Below are 23028 nucleotides of genomic sequence, written 5' to 3'. Positions count from 1 at the left end.
AGTAAGTCCTTGCAACACCAGAGTGCAAAACCATTAAAGAAGGAGAGACCAAGGAGAAGCCTGCCTTAATTGGTTGCATCCATAGATATGGAATGACCCCATGTTTTAAATGTTTTGTTGAAACTGAGGCATCAAAAAGCGCTTCCTATGATCTTATCCAGGCATGCCAGCTTTGTTTTGGGGGATGAAAACTAAACGCACCCCAAATACTTACCTCATCTGTTCTGTTTTCATTTGTTTTGTATACTTTTTTCCAGCTCCGGATCAAGGTTCTAGAAATTAAGCTAGGAGTACAGCATTTCATTCCCCATTTCTCAGCTTTTTTTTTTTTTCTCCACCATATTTGAACTGTGCATTAAATTATCCAGACCAGGGACTTGACCAGAATATGTTACAGCTCTCCTCTGGCCACATGCCTATACCTCCTCTCTGTGGACAGCTTGATCCTCTTTTTAGACCACCTACTTTTGACAGAGGCTTTGCGCTTCTCAGACAAAAAGCACCGAAGCCTTTCCTTATTCACTGCAAGAAAACAAACGCAGTTGGCGTATTTCTCCTAGACGCATTTCACAAAGGCACCGCATGTACAGCTATCATGTTTTGGAACAAACAAAACCACAGTTAGCGAGAAGAAATAAACTCAAGAATAAGGCTGATGGCAAAAGAAAATCCTAAAGGGAAGAATCAGAAGACTCCAAAGATGATTCAGAAGGCAGTAAAGGTCCCTGAGCTGCAAATAGTCAGGGGCTAGAAGCATACCCAGGGGAAGTATCATCTCCTTTTCCTGTTTTTATAATCTTTCCTCTCGGCCACTGTCAGAGACATGATACAGGGAGACCTTTGATATGATACAAGGCGGCTGCTCTTATATTTTTATGATTGCTGAGAGAAAACAATAACAATAGCAGTTAAAAAGTACGGAAGATACAGCAAACTAGTTGTTCTGATCTGAATCAGCAGTCAAGAGGAACTGAAGGTCACTCAATTGTGACAAGAGACAGATCCTTGTGCAACAGTCCTAGTTATATTGCTTACGCAAGCGTCTTCTGCTCTCCGAGATGGGAGCATGTATACTCCCAAGATGTCAACACATACATGGACAAACACCCAAAAGAGAAACCTGCAAGAATAATTCCATAGTAAGAACAGAAAACAGCAACTTTGAGTGGGTAGACTCATGCATAGTTCTACATGGTTGAAGAATGAAAGGTTAGAGTGACATATTACTTGCTTTTGTCTCCAGTCCAGAAATACAATAAAAATTAGAAATTTTACTCCAAAATATACTAAAAATTAATGAGTCTTAAAGACCTCAGAAGTCTCAGCTGTGTAGAACAGTATTACAAGTCAACATTTTTAAAATACAGTGATTTTTGCTAAGTAGAAAAAAACCCCACTTTGTAGATACAGCCAGTACATACTCTTCATTTTTATATTTAATCCAAGGAGTAGTTTTACAAGTTATTTTATTCAGAACATGAAAAATAGGTAGCCCATGAGGAAAGAGACTTTTTCCTTCTTTCCACTTGATATTTCAACCTTCTTTTGGGAGATATTTGGTCACTTAGCCTGAAGGTGACTGACTGGAGAAATTAGTTCTATAGACACCTGCTTTTCCTGAGGTATAGAAGCCACATGTCCTCCAAAACAGGATAAAAACGAACCCCATGAAAACATAACACTTTCTTGAAAGTCTAGAACATACCCAAGCAAAAGAACAAACATACCCGCCGCCACAATGTACAATAAACCCCTGTGTTTTACAGAAGAGAGAGTACTCATAGAATGGTGCAGCTGACTCTTTGAAGAGGTCTCCAGGAGGGAAATGGGTACTAAAGCCTAAATACTTGGCACCAGTGGTTGACTAACAAGAAATATTCCCAACAACTATTATGCCCTGCTTCATTAGTGCGCTCAGAGCTAAACAGACATTCGTGACAGTCATCTGGCAACAGCTCAAGGCTGGTGAGCACCTTGCAAACATCTTTCCAGCTCACCTCCTAACAAGGGTGGGGGGAGGGCGGGGGGAAGAACCACAACAAAACAAGACTTTCACAGTACCAAGCAAATGTTACAAAAGCTAATGTGCTTTCCCAGGTTTTATAGAGAACAGATGAGCAGCTGAAAAGCATATTTAAAAAGCAAAGGCAGTATTGATACTCTTGTAGCCTTGTAGGGAACAGGCAAGGGCTCTACATCATTAATACATAAGTCATGATGTGGTTTATAGCCATCCCATAGCCAAAAGAAAAAATGCATTAATTTGTTGTATTGCTTTGCATATTCTTGGTTTCAGAAATTCCTATTCTAGAAATAATCACTTGTGTTTTAATGAGGCAACCTACACTGTCTACAATCAAGAAAAATTCAGACCTCCAGATAACCTACTGTACATCATCTTTTGGAACACTATTTACTTGCAATGGTATTTATATTATCACGTTCCCACCATATACACACAGGAAACTGTAGTCTCTTTCTCACTTCCATTAATGCTATTTATATTCCACCCTGAACAGAATAAATTGCAGCGCCCAGATAAAGGTGAGGAACCAAAAGGTACATCATATTTAAAATGCTGTAGTTTAGTTACATTCTAAAAAGTAAGTATGCACTATTGATGTGAGCAACTCTTTAGGTACTTAATACCTTGATTTTTCAGACACTTACAATCACCTACTGCTTCTAGAGACATTTTGTACATTTAAAATTAACCAGTTCTATACATGGGGTATCATCCTTATTTAATATTAAAAATGGTTTCCAAAGTCCTTTATTGTAAAGCCAAAATGTTAAAACTATTTGGAGCAAAACTACAACTTTATTAATATAATATAGGTGAAAAAGCAACCTTAAAAATCCAATTAGAGAAGTAATCTAAACTTTATTTAGAATTTTAACTGAAAGATCTAGCAAACACTGCTGAATAACTGGGATCTTTTTTGTAATTTCCTTGTTCCTCATCCCATCTGACTATTTTTCATTTAAAAAGATAGTACAGGAGGTAATCTGCCTATTTCATAGCAGACAGTTTTGTGTATTAAAATAAATTAACAAACATAACAAAACAACTGCTCAGTGCAGACATGTAGAACATGGATATTCATAGTTGCAAATAGAAGAATATAGACTAAAGCCTGTTGGTCTCAAAATATTGTACATGAGTTTCAGTATCATTATCTTCACTTTTTAAAGGAAGAGTTTGCTGAAAATCACCATGTAAGCTAGTTGCAAAATTAGAAAGCCTCAGCCCACACTAAGTCTATGGAACTCCCTATATACATATATATATATTCATAAGGAAATACAGAGAGGAAAACAGGCATCACATATTGCACAATGAAAAAGTTGAAAGCAGACAAAATGGAGGATGAAAAATTATTATTTTGGCATTTCAGTTAACTCTTTACTAAAAAACTCATCCCTCCAAAATTCACATGCAAAATATGTGATTCTTCACACACTCAAGTGGAACGGTGTTTACAAAAGCTTGCGATAACATGCATTATTCTCTACCAAGAGAGTCAAAAACAAACTTCTGTTTTCTTTGAAGTAGGTCTAATGAGTTATTGGTTTCTAGAGCAGCCAGCAATATTAAAAGGTAAATTTACCAAAATTAATGTATTTATACTTCCTTTCTTCCACCTGTGCAGAAGCTCACCGTTACACTGGTAACATTTCCTAAAGGTTAGAACACATACACAGAAAATGCAAAAAGCAGATTTTTTCAACTCTCACTTAACCTAGATTATTGTATGTGCTTGACTTGATCCAGAGCTCCCTTAAAGTGAATCTTTCACTGATCCAGTGGACTTTAGGACTGGCCCTCAGCATCACCATCCCCTTCCTACTAGTGAACGTACAGTGACTGTGCCAATCAGATTTAAAGAGTGTATTCCACCCAAGACTCAGAGTCAAGAAGAATGAAGTAGGAGTTAGAACTACTTACGTGAAAGGCCTGTATACAAAAATCCTAGTCAGTAAAAAAATAGCATGTTAAGCATTACAATGAAAAGACAAACTATACACATCTGCATAAAACTCAGGAAACTTCATACTTCTCTTCTTGATGCTGGTCCTCTTGATCACTTAGGTCATCATCATCTACCATATGCCCAAATGGTTCAGAAGAAATTGATACCATATTAGACAGGATAACTCTGCTATCACTGCTTCCTGTAAGGATCAGCTGATCATGAGAATGATTGTATCTGACATTCCAGACCCTAAAAAATGAAATCAGAAAGAACAAGAGGCTAGTCTTTGCAGGTAGTACATTAACGTTACTGATTTTTTATTTTTTTGTAGACAGCACTAAAAATTGATCTTTGACTTAAACGTTGTAAGTATGCATAGAAGTGACATGCCTCTCCATTTGGCTCTTAAGCTTTGAAATTCAACAAATAAGTTTTGGAAAAAAAAAAAATCCAAAAAACAAAACAGACCATTCAGTGGTATCATGCCTTGAGGGTACGTGCCAATTCACTGTTTAGTAAGTCAGATAAATATTTAAGCTCTAAATATAAAAATTTCCCCAAAGCAAAATACAGATTAAAAATAACCTGTTGAACAAAAATCTCACAACATTCTTACAGTAAAGTTTAAAACAGACCCTAAAACAAAAGTAGCATTATATTTCTCTTCAATTTTTATATTTTACATATCAAGTTAATACCAAATGTCTTATGGTTCTTGTTTTATTCTTTTTCTTTTAATCTTCTGGAAAAAAAAAAAAGTAGTAGAAATGCTGCTTCTGTTAATTCACATCTTCATTCCCCTCAAAGTAGCTTCAGGGTCCAGATTTATTTTGCAAGAATTATTCCAACTGAAATTTTATAAAATATGAACTGCTCATGTTTTCTTACCACTGAAGTCTGCAAATGTCAGACAAGATTCTCTCCTTGCTCCAGCCACAGGCCAGAGCAGTAGATACAGGCTCTAAAGAGTCTCTCAGAGAATAAAATGACTCACTTGCATATTCTGGCTTAAGGGCTGTGAAGAGCATGAAAAAAGTGGGGCTGAATTATCGAGCACTTCCACCATTGGACAACAGAAGGATAGATGGCAGCTGCTGTAACCAAAACAGCTCAAGGGCTTTTCTGCACATCAGGTGCAGCAGATCAGGCTCCATTTGGGAATGCACACCTGTGTCCCAGCTGGCCCCTACAAGCCAAGTTCTGTGTTGTGCTTCTCAAAGGTGTACCCTATCTCCCAACAATGTTAACAACAATTTCTCAGCAATTAGACTAACATTGTCTAAAATCTTAATTTACAATCACACAAGGAACATTCACATGTTGAAACCTTTCCTCGGTGCAGAAAAATGATTATTCACAGTAGCACAAACATAGTTAGTTTGCATTGTTCCTAAACAGTAAAATAATTAGCTGAATAAATTACATAAGCCATCCACCCACAAAACAGCATGCAGATAATTTGTTCTACCAGTGGGAATGCTCCTCTAGCGTCTTCACTGGTTCAGTGACATTTCTTGTGTCCCAGAATTTCACCTTGCAGTCATCTCCACAGCTAGCCAGGTAGTACTGTTTATTGGGATTAAAGTCTAGGTCTCGTACCAGCTGTCCGTGTGCATTTTCTATGCAATATATCTGTCTGTAAAACACATTAAAAAAATTAAATGGTCTATAAAAAGCTAACTGCATTCCACTGACAGGAATCTGTTTCCCTGGAAACTTGCATAATCCCCTTAGCACCCACAGACCAAGAGTTCCCATTGCTAGTGCATAGTTTAGGAAAATCCCAGCTGTTAACAACAGTGACTTGCATAGATTTCTCAGCTTGCTTTGAAGCTTTGCTCTTTCCTTGTTTGCATTAGGATCATCTGGAACTAAAAGGAAATAGTAGTTCCAGATGATTCTAGCTCAGCTCCCTACCAACTGTTATGAAATGTCTGCTACTAAACCACAACATTTTCAGGTAAGAGCTTCTTCACCCCTAAGTAGTTATACCAGTTCTGTATTTTTGACATCTAGTTCTCCCTATATGAAAAAGCTGAGATGAAAGGAAGGCAGTAGATATGAACAACAGCTTATTATTGCTATATTTTGAACTTACCTTATTGAGCTCTGGCATTTCTCATTAATTTACATGCGACCCTTAAACTACTCATCCACCTGGACCACTTCAGAAAACATCTGTAGTACTGCTAACAACCTAGCATCCTTATTCAAAACATCATGCTCCATCAGTTTGTCTCCCTACCTTGCCTCTTAAACTTGGGATTTTTGTTTGTTTCCGCTATTGCATTACCACTTTTAAGAAAAGGCTGTATCTGTTCCCATGTCCATTCTCAAAGCCACCACCTACCAAAATTCTGGGATCTGAATTCAACATTTCCTCTTAATTTCTTGAAAAAACTTTATGTGAAAATTTTTAAATCTCAAGCATGCTTGCAGCAATAAAACACTTCCTTATTGCACCTTTCACTTTTCTTGCAGTTTTTGCATTGCTCAAGGAGATGTATATATATGGGCTTAAAAAGAAATACACTGTCCACTCTTATCTGAAAATACTGTGGTTTAGTAGTATAACAACTTCACTATTATTCTGACCACTTGATCTCTTTCCTGCCCAAATATGAATATTCCTTTCTTTCACTCTATCATCCTACCTACAACATTATTACCTACACTGAATTTCCCACTTACATGATAGATTGAGGCCAGACCACGTGAACATTTTCTCAAGCTACTGGCTCCACCTTCTCATATTCTTTTTCTTTCATGTTTTTTAGAATTTATTCTTGGAGTCCGAATTTTTCTGATACAATTCTCTCTCTAAATCCATTCAGCCTAGTGTCTGTCTTCTCTGCTTCACAAGCTCTTTTCTAAGATTGCTTCCTAGTCCAGTCTAGGAACCTTCCTGCCAATCTCTTTACCGCTTCTTTGTTTGCTGTGTCCAAAATCATAGAATGGTTTGGGTTGGAAGGGACGTCAAAGATCCAACCCCTCTGCCATTGGCAGGGACACCCTCCACTAGACCAGGTTGCCCAAAGCCCCATCCAACCTGGCCTTGAACACTTCCAGGGAGGGGGCATCCACAGTTTCTCTGGGCAACCTGTTCCAGTGCCCCACCACCCACAAAGTCAAGAATTTCTTTCTAACATCTCATCTAAATCGACCATCCTTCAGTCTAAACCCATTACCCCTTGTCCTATCACTACACTCCCTGATAAACAGTCCCTCGCCAGCTTTCCTGTAGGCCCCTTCAGGTACTGGAAGGCCGCAATTAGGTCTCCCTGGAGCCTTCTCTTCTCCAGGCTGAGAAGAGACTTATTCACTCCCTCTATGTTACACCTATCATAATCACACTTTGCGGAATTAGCTACTCTAGCTACTTCTTTACTATCTCTCCTCTCTTATTCTTTGCTGGTATAGCAGTTGTCTGTCCTTAATTCTGCGCGCCCTCCTCCCCCTTTTTTGGCTTCTTATACTGCCATAGTTTATACTACCCTGACTTTAAACTCCTACCTGTAGCCTAACTAGTCATTATCAAATATTCACATCATTCTAGACATATTTACAGTGTAATTGCAGATGAGACTTATTCTTGCACATATTTTTCAAGTACATTGCAAACAGCTCTTTGGCATAGTCTAGTACTCGTAAATTGGTTCAAGGACCATCTAATTTGAGCTTCACTTGAAGTAATTAGAATTGTGGGGTTTGCTTTTGTTAACCAAGCTACCCTTTCATTGAGGATCTTATTAATATCTGGACCATCTATCTTTCATAAAAGTTACTCAGAGTATTCATTTAATGCAACATAGAAAGGCTTTTTCCAATGAGACAGAGAATGAAGCAGACTTCACAATATTTAACATTTTTTACTTAGAAGCAGGCTTTAATCTTAAAGCCTCCATGCTATATGTTAAAAACAGGATGTTTACAAAAACATTGCAAAAAAAGCAGCAACATAAAAAACCCTTTCTCCATTGACCTTTCTTTCCTCTCTTGTATGATTCATTTAAATGAATCTTCATAAATGAAAGTATACACATATATATGAAGTTAGATTTTTATACATCTTTTTAGACCACAAAGAACAGGAGTTTCAAATCTGATGACAAACATACAGGAAGTAACTTTTAATTATTATATTTGTATTTTTAGCTTTTATTAAATTAAATAAATCTTTTTGGCAAAAACACACAAGGCTGGCAAACATGGGGATTTATTGCTACACCCCTGAGCTGGCAGGAACCATAGAACTAAATTTAAAGTCATCCCCCTTTAAGGCAACAAAAGTTATTACAAGACATCAGTCTTCTCGGTTTAGTGATAAATTACTGTGTGCTAAGGGGATAAAGCGTATCTTAAAAAAGCTTGCACAGGCTTTAGTAGTCATGGCAACAGATGTGCACAACATCACTCCTTTGCTTATCAAAATCACAACTGAGCAGGGGGGAAAACACCTTATTAGGTATATTCAAAGCCTTAATTGATTCGGAAATGATTTTGATAAATTCAGTAGTTTCACACAACTAGCATGCTACAATCTTTAATATGGTATGGTATAATATTTGCTAAAAACAGAAAAGTGAAGAGTGAACTTACCCTATGAATTACCTTCTGAGATTAAAGTTACCTTTAAATGGTATGCTATGAAGACAGTTCATAGCATAGTCAGGACTGATGTTAAATCATTTTCAGGTTGAAATACAGAACAGTTTAATTGAGGTAATGCCTATGTATTGAACAAATCATTGTGAGGCTAGTACATAGTTCAGTAAAACTCAATACATAAGTTAGAATTGAAACAGAGGGGAAAAAACAGAAAACCTTTTACTAAATTGTGCGTATATCAGCTATGCAAGCGCAATCATTCCTTTTGTAAGCGATAGCTTTGCCACATTTCTAATCTTTAAAAAAAAAAAAAAAAGAAAAGAAAATTATGTTAGGAGCGATGAAAAATCCATCTCCAAAGGAGATTGTCTTTTTTAGAGAACAAGACTGCAATTTCTCATTACCTCATGCTTCGTGTATCCCATCCTCGAACAGTGGTATCATTGGCTGTTGCAATCTGTGTACAATTGTGGTGTGGACTCCATCTTCCAGAAGTAAATTTTAATTGTCCTTTCCCTTCCAAGGCTGCAGAACTAGAGAGCTAAAATAATGAAACAAAGCTAGCAATGTTTCTAAATGTAAAGCTCAAATGAAATTAGTTCCACTGAAGACAAGAACTGCACAACGGTCTACTGTTCCAAGTGTAACAGACTACCAAAATCCTAGGATAAAAATTGGAAAAAATTAAAAGCTAGAGCTGATTTTGTGTCTCACAAAGTAATTTTTAGAAAGGCTTATGCAGTGTAATGTATTCAGAAATATTAGAGGTACTATACTACTTTATAAACTAACATAAACACAGTTTCAGATCATTTGTTGAAACAGTAGATAGACAATATGCACATATTGTAGCTGCCTCAGACAAATAAACACACCCATTTCACGAACAGCCTTACAAGACTGTTTTTCCATGTCAAAATGCCAAATTTTATCTGCAGAAACAGAATTATAGTGTCAAAGACTCTTCAATAAATGTATAGCAGCTTTTAAAAATAATTGAAAAAAAAAATCAAGGCCCAGGTGCCCCACATACATGCCTATTAAAATAACAGCAGGTACTAGATCAGTAATCTACAGTCTGGAAGAATTAAAGGTTTCAGTTCCAAAACCAGGCTTGCACGTCATTGAGCAGACAGCTCTGCATCTCAATAGTTAATGAAAAGAAGGCACAAAGTAATCAACTTTCCCTTTGAAGTTGTACAGTTATCCTCCAATTCTACATGAACATCGGGAAAAATGAAGCTGCAGACACTGCAAATTGCTTTTACTTCTAATCACTTATTGAAACTGATTGTTTAATATCTAAAGGGGGGGAGGAAAACCAAAACACTTGCATTTTAATCAGATATAAAATTTATACAGTTTTCAAGCGGCTAGGAAGACAGTGGACTTATTTTGTCATTTCAAAATATTTCATTAAGAGGGATTTCACAAAAACAGATTACTGTGCTGGATCTTGTTGGATCACTTTTCTCCTTTACCTAAATCCTAACATATCATAAAATATTCCGTTAAATAGAAGATTTCTCAGCAGAAATATTACACTTTGATGGATGAAAAAAAGACTCAAACATACATACTGCGTACGTAAACTTTAAGTGACATCAATAGAAAAAGATGCTGTTAAAACAAGACTGCTTAAATCTATTTGTATATGACACCAATGTCCATTTCTGTATTTTGCTAACTTTTTCACTATTACAATTCCACCAAGAATATATTTATTTAGCGTTCAGATTAACAATCTAGAAGTTACAACTCTTCCATCACTGAAGTCTGTGCTACCCATGATGTGTTGTCTTCCAAAAACTTCTCAGATTTTTTTTTTTAAACAACGTAGCATTCCTAGCATGCAAGGTCATATATTTCTCATGTGTGAATAAGCAAAACAACACTGTTAGTACCATTCCTCCTCAAGCACAAATACTGTCTGAAAGCCTTTCTACAACTTCCAGGTTATTAATATAAAGAAAAACACTGCACAGGATACTGGACGCAGGATAATAAACTAAACTGCAAGGTTTATTTTTTGACGCATACTAGATTCCAAGCAGAAGAGAATATGCAGAGCTTGAGTGGGTCATTTAAAAAATTAAACTAAGTTGCTTTAGTAAGCAGCCTTGGCCAAACAAAGCTCAGAGTCGGGAAAGAGGAGAGAAGCAAATGTTAACACTGACAGTAAGAGAATACCAACAAGAAGAGTCTATCTTATTAAGTATTTTCAAAATCTGTTCTTGAGACAGAAAGCATTACAGATCCAGAATAAGACTCAGGGTAGGTGGTGTTTGTCAGCACTAGATAATACTTCCTCCAGCATTCAAGCCATTTATTTTTTAAGTCTTTAGTTCAACTTTTATCATTTAAACTATTATAAAAAGATAAACATTTTTTTCTTTTCAGCCATAAGTTTAGGGGTGAGGCCAGCACGCACATCCTGAACTATTTCTTAATAACACATATGGAAAAAAAAAATCACATACATGTAAGATTGGCCAAGTCATCCTTGCCTTCTCAAGCAATCCTTAAGTATTTGCAGGAATTAAATGACATCTTTCCTCCTACGGATGTCCAACTATGTATACAGCCAAGTTCCCAATCAACTCATGGTAGACTTCTGTTAATAAAATGAAATCCCAGAAGTTACTGAATAAGTTTTGTTCAATGTTCTTGTGCATGTCTTCTATGAGCCAGAAAGGAACTGCATGGATTTAAAGGACAGCTCAGAGGTAAGGGAGGGAAATGTTCATAGAGAAGAAGGAATCCTGATGTAACAGAAGGAAGTCTGCAAGTCTCCTTCCTGGAAATCCAAGAAATGAGCTTAAAGAAAACAAAGCTGGCAGTTTGGCATCAGAAATGCAGGTTAAAAAAACCAACCAAACAAACCAAAAAAACTTCTAGCTTTAATTGATACCTAATTATATGGACAGGTAGGTAGGCAAGCTTTTTGTTCAGTGGTTTGTTTTTTGGTGTTTTGATTTTTTTTTTAATCTTGAACTCTTCCTTTCACTCCTTTAAAGGCAGAGAAGTGGACTGCAAAAGGAAAGGAAAACAGGATGAAGGCATATTGTAGGGATGAATCTCACATAAGGATTTCGATTTGTGCTGCCCAGATGAAGACACACAGCTCTGAGGGGCTCATGAAATACTGAAGGAAAACAATTCATGGCAATATTTTATAAACACAAAATGTGACTTACAGTAAGGAGAAAAGAGGAGGGGGGAAATAAAAAAAAGGGAGTAAGATCCAATGTCTACTTTTAGACAATAGAACGAGCTATTGTTCTGCCTTTGTGCAAAACCCACACATTGACTTAAAAAAAAAAAGTCTGGACAAAATGAAATCTTTTACAGTGTAAAATGGTTATCAGAATATGGATGGATTTAACACTGTTCACAAGTGGTTAAGCGGATCAGTGCCTAAAGCTGATGACATAAGAACAATAGTAAAATAGCAGTATGGTAACATACCAGAATTGCATGAGAGCAATGATTTGAAATCAAAATAAAAAGTTCTGAAAAAAATTAAGCAATGTAGTATGATCAGATGTTATTATCCTCAGTGAAGGAATGGGCTTTGCAAAAGTATCTGAAATATGAAAAAGTCTATCCTAGCTTTGAAGGATTAATTTCTGTGTATTCAAATGAAAACATCCATTAGTCCAACTTATTTGTATCACAACATCAGTTAGGGACCGAAATGCCTCTTTCTGCTTCGAATTTTGATCTCATAAGGACTGACCTAGAAAGAAGAAAGGGTGGGCAGTATCCTTAAAAACAACTCCTATCATATATTAACCTCTAGGGAGGCATGGAAGTTATCTAGAAAAATCACAAGCAGCATGGAGAAGTGAACCAATTGTTCATGCTCTCTTCTAAAACAAGAGCTATGGGCCATCAAATGAAGCCCGTAGAAGTCAGATTCAACAGTAAACAAGAAAGTGGCTCTCCATCCAATAGACTCCTTGATAAAAGACACTTGAATACATAAAGCTTACTTATGTCCAAGAACAGAATAGGAAAGCACTTGGCAGAAAGATCTATTGAGGGTTACTAAGTAGATAAACCCAACAAGGCTCAGAAAAATCCTTGGACTGAAAAGTGTAGAAGACTGTCCGAGTGTTAAAGGGTAAAGTATCCAATACATTTGCTCCACTGAAATTTTCCTTGGAGTCTGCTACGGCCACTGTTTCAAGCAGAATACTGAGGCTGGGTGGAGTCAGATGTGGACCAGTCTAACCACTCTTAGAACTGAGCAGCATGAAGCAGATAAATGGCAGAGTTTATCAACTTTGCTGCTGAGGGGGCTATACTTTTCCTCTCTCACAACATATTCTGAAAAACAATTTGAGATTATCAGTTCTGAAGTTCTATAAACTTTTGAATTAAATGGTACCTGGAAACATGCAATTCTGTTCCCTTACTATGCTATATTCATCTAATAAATAAGTTTTTATATGCACAACTTTGTTGGCTTTTTGTTAATGTATGAACTAATTCTAAGGTAGAATGACTAAAAATTAATAAATACGTCATCCATCTGGAACATCAGGGATTTTTCCCCTCAAACAGACTTTGACACAAACCATTAGAAAATATCTCCTAAAACAGAGAATGTTCCAATGCTCTATATGATTAATTTAGAAATACATACATGTTTCTGGTTCACAAAAAAAGTACCAAATTAAAGTAAATGCTACATTTCTTAGTATGTGTGAGTGGTTACCAGTGACACTCAAGCAATATTCTTATAAGAAAACAAAGGCTAGCATAAAAATGTTAGAATTATGAAGTGTTCTTTTCTGTTAATTAAAATCAATCCACTTGATAGAGTGTGTAATATTGGCACGCAGATTACTATCTTAGTTTCAGAATTTTCTCATTTGAAAAAACGGGTTTATCAGTCATACATAGGGAGAGCAAAAGATGTGAATTTCTATGTAAGGCTTAACAAGTGCAGCAATCTACTAAATAGTTATCAATACATTGATATCCTGCATTTTCTTTAAGAAAATCACCTTGTTTTTCTTTCTTGACAAAAATACCCTTTGCAATTTGAAGTACGTAAAATATATTAAGTTGTGGGGTTTTTTTAAACACAGAAATTACTGGAAAGATAAAAAACAGAAATCTTTTACTTGATAAATGAGAAAACATGCCTTTTGACTTCTGAATGTTTTTTTAAATAAATGTTTATTTAGTAACTTTAGTTTTCTTACCCCTACAGCAGCAGCTGTGCTTTAAACAGAATAAATCACAAAAAAACCCATAGAAGAAGTGAACATTAAGGAACTCTCACATCTTAGTCGAGAGATCGTAAGACTAAAAATCTGATGGATCTTCAAGCACATTCTAGACAAAACCACTAGAGAAGCCATTATTCCATTTATGAATTATTCATAGGCTTACGCTGCACATGCTTATTTGATCTTGACTGTCTCCTCAGTGAAGACATCTTAAACAATTAAATCCATAAATATTTAGAATTTCGAAAGAATATCAACTGAAAGAAGTTAACTCATGGTAGCGATTACTAAACTCATTGAGATAAATCACACACGATGTAATCTTTTTGCTTTTTAACCATACCCTCATCAACTGGAAATGGGCCACAATTTTGTGCATGCTCAAGGTTGTGTGGAGATCTCAAGAAGACATCCTTGTAATAACAACAGTAACAAAGACATTGAAAGACTATTTTGAGATGCACATTAAGAAGGGATGAGTGTTGCTCTGGCTTGTTATTGACAGAAACAGAAATACTGATGAGGACTAAATTCATTGAGTTCAATTCCTCCTGTTGTAGACAACCACATCCCATAGTCCTCTCATAACTGTTCTTTTCTCCTGAACTATCTTACAATCATTTGCCTTTTGAAAAAGCCTCATCATACTGGCAGCTCAGTCATTCTCAGAATAACTAAGTAACAGAATCTACATATTTTTATATGCTGAGTTTCTACCTCACAGCACGAAAATATTTTATTCCTTAAATACAAGTTTTCTGCTTTATATTACAAAAATTAAACGAAGCATCAAGAGCAGCTAGTTCATCCTCTGAAATATATTGTTACTCCTATATACTGATGATATGTTCCAAGTTTCTGTCATTAGCTATTTTCATCATTTCCCTCCTAATTCTATGCTATTGTTAAGGAGATCATTAAACAAAATTGATTCTAACATCAACTCTTTAAGAACTGGTCTTCTATAATCTGATCCAGTAATTTCTCTTTCATTTTTCTTCAGACAGTTTTTTTGCCCTCCTTTAATTAATCTATGTTTATTCTAGTTGCAGTAATTATGGGGCACACTACAAAGTTCTCCACTAAAGTCCACAATGTATCTCCTGCCTTGAGGAACAGCAGCCCTCTTGCCAAGAAAGCATCTCATGCTTATTCCTAACATCCTTTTATATTTGGATAGGTTTCTTTTACCCAGATTGACTGTGAAATCTTCCCCACAAATCTTCCTTCTTGCCTGGAATGCCACTGCCAAATATTTTCTATTGTTCTGAATTAAGATCACCTATATGTTAAAATGCTATTAAAGAACCTAGAAGGGCCGAGAAATCTAAAAGGAATCTAAATTAAAGATTTGGATAAAAATTATCGAAGCCACACCTCTGCTTCCCCCCTTTGTGAAAACATAAGGTAAACAGAAAAATATATTTTTCTAACATCTCCATTTCATTCTCTTGCAATTATCTGCCATTCCAAACATACTGCATTTGCCCAAGGAAGAGTTTTAGTGATTTGGTGACATCTGACCCGAAGTCTGTACACAGAAATATTAACTGTCATCTTTTCAGCAGGATCTACCCAGACCTTGTGGATTAGTTGGGCTTCTCTTGGGTTCAGCTAATGATTATAAATGGCAAAGAATAGCTAATTTAATTGCAAAAGGTAATGATGCAGTGAGTTTAAGATTAGTTTCACCCCAGAAGGTAATGTCCTCAAAACAATAATAAAGGGAGTGATCAAAAGGACAGGAGAAGCTTGTCTTAATGCAAATACAGGCAAATATTCCTGTATTAAATACTGTAATGAAGAAACAAGTTAGCAAAAAATGTTGAAAGGGGAAAAAACACCCCAAACCCACAGAACAGTATAGTAAGTTATGGTTAACTATTAAGGTTAAATGTTTCCTATGACAGGTTGACCAGATAATTCAGAGAATGAACATACAAGTCATTTTATTATAAAGAAGTTCTGAAAATATTAGAAACCCTAAAATTCTTCAGGCTAATTCTAAGCAGACAATGTGACTTGTAACTCCCAGGCAGACAGAGGAGATGCACCCAATAAAAGACTGAATTTTTGATCAGTATAGGCAAGCAGAAATTTTGGCCTATGCAGACATGTACATTTTCAGGTTTTCACCAATATTACACCTGAGTTTTAGATGAACTTTTTCACAAACATAAAAAGTCCATAAAGAGTAGCATTGGGTTTACCTCTTGCCATCAAAATTAATTTTACCTATAATGCATACCTATCCAAAAAGGAAACAATTGAAACGTGTTCTCAAAACAGGAAGACCAGCGCTGCACCAGTGTACTGAATACCTCTTTACTTCTATTACCTGATATAGATACAGTGGACCAGATCTTACTTTCAGTTAATTATGATGATGTCATTCAACTGGAATATCATCATGCTTTTGAAAAAAAGGAAAAAGATTCAAACACATTGACATTTTTATTATCTTAATTCTAGACTATTGATTTATTCAGTTAAAATAATGTACACACCCATGTACATGGTTATTTCACTTACAAGTCAATATAACGGGAATATTTTATAAAGATTTTTTTCCCTTCAAGAGTCCCTACAGAATATATAAGTTTACTAGCTACTTACTGCTTTGTCACGGTCTGCTAGAACGAAACAGTATGTTAGGTCATAAGACATGCCAAAACTGGGCAACCTTTTATTCTAAGGAACAATAAACATAATGTTTCTTATTTTTTAAATAATCTCCCTGTTTATCTGCATATAAACCAAATGTGGACTTCCTGGCAACATGGCTCCAAGTGACTCCTTGTATAATCAGCTATAACCTCCAAAGGACCTGTGAACGGTTTCTACAGTTTCTGTTCAGAGCCTCCCCGCCTCCTTTTTTTTTTTTTTTTTTAAATATGTGCCCCCTTTTTAATGCTGGTGAGAGTTGATTTTTTTTTTTTTTTTTACTGTAGGCTATTCTGCACCTGTTTTCAAGGTCCAAAAACCTCTTTTTATTAATATCCCAGAAAAGCCTGTTTTTACACTCTGACCAAAACGCATTAAAATACAAATCATGTGCTTTTTAGGGTTACAACATATTTTGCATTCAACAACCCCTTACAAACAGGATATACACAGAAAGAAATCACTATTTCACCCACAGGTTATTGGCCTACAAACACTCCTTGTACATGATGATAACCAAATGGAAAACATATTTATTGTTTACCCCTACCAACGCCATCTGTCTTCTAACCAACTTGTTCTCACAGATTTCTCTCTCACATTCTATATACTACAGCAGCAAAAGATAGGATGGGATGTTAATTTTTTGGTTTTGCTTGTTTTTTTAAACAGAAAGCCACCTCAGTAATGCAACATTTCTTATTTTTCCTCATTCCTCCCTGTAACTGTCAGTCCTATGTAATTTTTTGTAAATATAAAATTGCCACAGAATAACAGTTACAGTTTTTCAATCTTCCACAGATTCTAACAGAGAGTTAACCTCTTAGGAAAAAGGTTAATCTTCAAAGATTTCAGAAATACACAGCAGTTGATTCTAGGCCTGAAAAAGCCTATGATTCTGGACTTTAAGTTGTCATCATTTTAATTACTAGAAAGTCTATGGTAGGCATTTTAAACAGATGCTTATTCTTTCTACAGAATCTTGTTCAGCTGGACTCTGGTTAACTCAGGAGCCCACAGACATGTTTGAGACAAATCTGTTGCAGACAAAAAATCAACAGCAATACAACAATACGAGTCATCTTAGAAAAGATTCACCTGGCTTAAGATTTAGATGCCTGGAAATGTGTTTTCTTAGAGTCAAGTTTCCATAGACTTACACTAATAAACTTCACTTTAAAAGTGGTCATTGACTCAGTGATGAAGCCAATATCATCTAAAAGTAACTCAAAATTGATGGGGGAGAAGACTGATAATGGTAAACAGTTATTTCTAGGTAATATTTTAATCACAAGCAGTTCTAATTTACAGTGCACTCAGATGAGATACTAGATGATTATAAACAGAAATATAGAGGATCAGGCAAATTCTACATCAGGTCTCCTGAGAGCCCGAGTGTAAAATCTAAATGACACTCCTAACTTCTGCAAACTAAGGTTTTTAACAGACATTTCAAAATGGTCCTATCTGAAGATGTCAGTCAAAGTTGATCTACCTACTTTCATAGTCTTAGCTTCATTAGATGAAGCAGGTTTTTCATGCAGAACTTCACTTTTCATTTTTCTTGTTTTCTTTTATCAGATATAAGCATACAATAAATGTCACAGGTTAAATCCCCTTAGTTCATCTATCATTTTGCCTTCTGGAGTCCTTATTTTGCCATCAATATTTGATACAGTACAGGCATATTTTAAAAGTAACAGAAAAAAAAGATATTCTAAGGAAGGAACACTAATTGAAATACTGAAGGGATCAGCAAGCTGAATAGTGCTTGGAGAACAGAAATACTGATTTCCAAAACCATGCTGAAATTATATAGCTTATTGAAGAGTCTAGCCCTCTCCAAAACTATGCAGATCCAATTCTAGCAATGGAAGGAAAAGAAAATGGAAATCATCGTTATATTCACAAATATTTGAGTGACAGTGAGGGGGGTAGTTTTCAGGAAAGGAAAAGGAAGACACAACATGCAAAATTTTAGTAAATAAATCCCAAGAAAAATAAAATGAGGGGGAAAAAAAAAAAAAAAAAGAGTTGGCCATTCATTATCAGATTCACACACATAGAGAGACTGGTAACACACTAGACAGCCTCCCAAAGGAAATAAAATTTCAGAGAGATTAGGATAAGGAAGAAATTTGAAACAGTTATGAGAAAGTGGCTGGGACAGTGAAAAAACTATTCAAAAAAACTTTAGCAAGAGAGGACAGAGCTGCCCAAAGAAAGGAGAAGGGGAAAATGCTAAGTAGTCTGGTAGCCCCAGCACTTCAAAGAGACATGAAGACCTATAGCATGGAAGTAGAACTACCCCCAAAAGGTAGTTTTTTCACAGGTTTAAAGAAGGCATTCCAAAAAAGTCCGTGTGTTATGTGGGCATTAGAAAAGAAATACTAACATAAGAGTAATGCAAATCCAGCGGATACAAGGCTACAGACAAGTTCCTGGAGGCCAGCCTGCAGAAACTCTCATCATCAGTTTGATAAAAATAAACACTACGCTGAAGAAGCCTTGGAAGGTAATAAAAAAAAACTTCACTGATTGAAGTTCCAGGTGAAAAAAACCTGAAGTTTCCTCGTGTAGTGAAGGAACTCAAAGGGCTTAATTATGAACATAAAGGATTAAACTATATTACATTATGTTGATACTACACAAAATCTAGCAAAATAGTAACTCAATACTTCATCTATTTGCACACAGTCAGATGGTACAACAGGGAAGAGTTTATAGACACAACGTCTTGACTCTTTAAGCATTTGCCAAATGAAAAATCTGATTCTGTAGCATCCAAGAAAAGAAACTAACCCTGAACAACTCAAACTGAGGAGTTAATTCAAGAAGTAGCAACAGATCAACTGAATAATAATGTCCTTGACATAATCAGTTTCCATTTTTAAGGACAGACACTGACCTAAATGACTCTATCCAGAAACATTCAAAGTTTTCTATATGCTATCTATGTCATTATACCTAAATAAGACTTGTTTGTCTATAATAGGTAGCATAATCAGATAGAAATCTATGGCAATGGCACCTTTTTATATATGTTTCTTAATAAGATAGTTCTAATAATGAGTGTAATAATCTGAATAGACAGTATGGTAGTAGATTGAATTAATACTGAGGACTCAAAGCAGCGCATGGTAAATAGAGACATATATACATACAACAAGGGTTATCAATTAGAGGGCTGCATGGTATTAACCAAGATGAGTTAATATACTATTATCTGAATTCAATAATCTTTGGCTTTACTGATCACCAATTTTTCTCTCGTACACATTTATCAAATTAGCATTGCTTTAGTTTAGATTATTCACCATAAAACCAGTAGGAAAGTAACGGCAACTCTAGAATAAGGAAAATATTTAACCACTAGCAACAGATCCAAAACCACCAAGTTGCCTACTCTTAAACACTTGTATTCAAGACAACCGATTGAGTATTCATTCCCCCACCCACATTAAAGGCAACAAGGCATTTCTGAGTAGTTAAAAGATTAGCAAATTCTAGGCTAGGGAATGCTGTTTGTACTATATTCAAGTATATCATGATTTGTTAAAAAAAATTTCTTACCGCAGCTTTGGCTGAACTTTCCTGCAAATCCCACAATAATATGTTATTATCAGCCAGCGAAATAATCTTTTTACCATCTCCCATTGGTTCCCACATAACACTGTAAAACAGAAAAAGAAAGTGAAAACAACAACCTAACATTAAAACCAATCAGAATTTGCACTAGAAAGCCGTTTTAACTCTGTGGATCTAATCTATTCCAAAACATATTAAACCATATTCCTTATGGTTTCCTTCAGCTGAAATTCCTCCCATATTTTAGATGCAAAATCTGCCATTAACTAGCAACCCGGCAACTTTTACACATACTAGATGAACATTATTGCAGCATCAGTTACTTAAAAGCTATGTGATACCAAACTTAGGCTGGCTTATGGAATCTTTTAGTCAGTGCTAATGTACACATCCTTTTCTTTTGCCCTTTGACATCCCATCCAAATCTGTCAGAAAAAGGAAAGTCATTCAGCTTCCCTAGATGCTAGCCTAACTTTAAAAAGAGACCTCTCGAAATCCTTACTCCATTTGTTGTCCATTCTGCATATTGAATCATACAGCCATCATGCAAAACAGTGATTATGTCATTGTAGCAGTCATTCTGCATACATACACAGAAAAAGAACAAAACAGAGACCTTGACATACATTTTCAGTGCTTTAGCTTGAAACCAGAAAGTTTTTCATATGTAGTGATGTGCATCCTTTTTGAAGATGCACCAAAAATCATAAGCCTCAGAGCTTTGATGCAAACCTCTTCGAGTTCAGCAGCTGTCATCATGACTCAATCAACATATACTTTTTACCTGTGATTCCCCACTTTCGTGCTATACATGAAGGAATACAAGAAATCAGTCCTCATCTCTAGTTCTGCCTGTGAGAAGCAGCATATTCATGCTAGTCAGTATGGGCAGCACAGCTACGTATATGCACTGTGACCCTAATAAATTTGCTGGAGATAAGAGTAAGGTTAAAAGAATAATATGTATCATTTGATGAGAATAGGCTTCCTTACCCAACACTTTGAAAAGAAAGTTGTGCAACCTCCCAATCATCTTATAGTGACACAATATAGCTGAAGGCAGAGATCACAACTTTAGTATCAATAGCTACATGAGGAAACTTCTTCCCATCTCTAGACAAAAACTTCAGTTATTCAAAGGCATTCGCTATGCTGTTCTCATCCTTAGTGCATATATGAAGAGTACCTCTTGAGGCTTGTCAAGAGTCCATCGCTAGACATAAGTTTTCTAGTCTGTTTAGCTTTTTGCATGAATCAATTCAGTATCTGGATTGAAGAGACAAAAGAAGGTTGAATAAGTAGATGTAGCCTTGAGCAAGTGAGCCCTACATTAGGCAGCCACTAGCTACCTTCCTAACTCAGCGCTGCACGCTATGCGTGCTCCTATTTTACCCCCAGTTTTGCATTACTCCTGCCTTTCTACGACAGTGGATATGACCTGGTTGGCCCCAGATCTAAGCCATGGAACTCCATCTAATCTTATGGTATAAAACACAAGGAAAAGAAAATAGGAAGTTGTAAGTAACAAAGTAGTGACACAGTGTCATTTTTTCACAACATAAGTGAAACACAACCTCAGTTATTCTCAGCTGATACCTTCCTCTCAAAATCCTCTTGCTTCTTCCGTGAATAGTTTCATTGCTTTTCACTCTGCACTTTTAGCAAAACAAACATTAGATACAGGCAGATGACTGCACGTGTTTGCTGTTATAGAGAAGCCAGACTATGCAGAGAAAATAGAACTAAGCCAAAAAATAAAATTAACACCAAATAGATGAAAAAGCTGGAACTGTAACTAAAAAGGTGTGTTGGCTGACTCCTCAACCACTGAACTTTTCCCTAAGGAAACCTAGCAGATCAACGAAAGGACTAGCTTCTGCATCTAGCTTCCGCTGGAACCATGACCCACATCCTTATTATGTTGTCAATCCATGGAAATTAACTACTTTAAAAAGTTCATTTGTAATGAGGTCTCTTGTATTAGGACAAAATCACTTCATTTATCACATTAAGCTACCATCGTGCTTCTAAATGTGTTTTAACAAGGACATCGAACTAGAATGATTCCATGATTTGCTTTAAATTAGGTTGTTTTGACTGTAGTATTGCCAATTTTATTTTCAAAAGTGTTTCTTATTAAAATTGTATGGTACAACTTGGAAAATCTTATAAGCAACTGAAAATGAGTGTTGATAATAAAAATTATGAAGCAGTTTTAATTACACGCTTGACCATCATTTTGCCCATAATAACGAGAAGTAACCAACTGGCACTAGCATGGGTATTTCAGATTTTCATACAGTTCTGCTGCACAGATATGTCAATTAGATCCTTCAAAGAGATGAAAATATTTTATGAACACATATAATAGGATTAAAAAGTTAATGCACTATAACCTGCATGCGATCACAGCTAACCTTCCACAATCCAGTTTTCCAAAGTGAAAGACATCAGGATGATCACACAACTGAATGGGTAACTAAGAAATCTTCAAATTGATTCTGATCACATTTATTTAAGTCCATCGTTTTTCTTACATATTGCTGAAAGTATAACTGGCATTTGGTATTGATATATGTAGACATATTTTTAATTATAGACAATGAAATATGGTTGGACCAATTAACTCTTTAAGAGTTCTTCCAGCCAGAGATCAATATTCTTTATGCCTGTTGATATATTTGCCCCTTTCCTGCACTGATCACTGAACTTTCAGTTGTAAAAGCTAGATTGGAAGCACTTTCTCTGATGTTTTCAAAGGTAGGAAGAAATTTCACATCTTTGAGTGTCACTAAGCTTCAAGGTAAAGAATTTTTACAGCTGAATACAGTGTGCTAATTAAAGCCAATTATAACCCAGCTGACATACCTGGGAAGGAAAAGGTCTCTCCACATTCATGCTGTGCTTGTGAGATGCCCATTTTCCTTCTATTGAATTTATCTTTTATG

At 35.9% G+C, this 23028-nt stretch overlaps 1 protein-coding gene across 12 annotated transcripts in view; it reads right to left on the bottom strand.

Moving 5' to 3' along the window:
• EIPR1 (EARP complex and GARP complex interacting protein 1) overlaps window positions 1–23028 on the bottom strand; it is a 126699-nt gene that overhangs the window by 44876 nt on the left and 58795 nt on the right. For all 12 annotated transcript variants that reach the window (XR_008576257.1, XR_008576254.1, XR_008576259.1 and 9 more), the window contains 4 exons: window positions 20066–20165; window positions 8990–9126; window positions 5446–5613; window positions 4059–4226 (listed from right to left, as the gene is read on the bottom strand). Coding sequence is in view for 2 of the 12 variants with exons in the window: in XM_054819250.1 (XP_054675225.1) it covers window positions 4059–4226; window positions 5446–5613; window positions 8990–9126; window positions 20066–20165 (573 nt within the window). In the remaining 10 variants the exon portion in view is untranslated. The remainder of the gene's footprint in view (window positions 1–4058; window positions 4227–5445; window positions 5614–8989; window positions 9127–20065; window positions 20166–23028) is intronic.

Source organism: Grus americana, chromosome 3 (assembly GCF_028858705.1).
Source record: "Grus americana isolate bGruAme1 chromosome 3, bGruAme1.mat, whole genome shotgun sequence".
NCBI lineage: Eukaryota > Metazoa > Chordata > Aves > Gruiformes > Gruidae > Grus > Grus americana.
The sequence above is the reverse complement of the archived record's forward strand: the minus strand, read 5'-3'. Positions and strand labels throughout refer to the sequence as shown.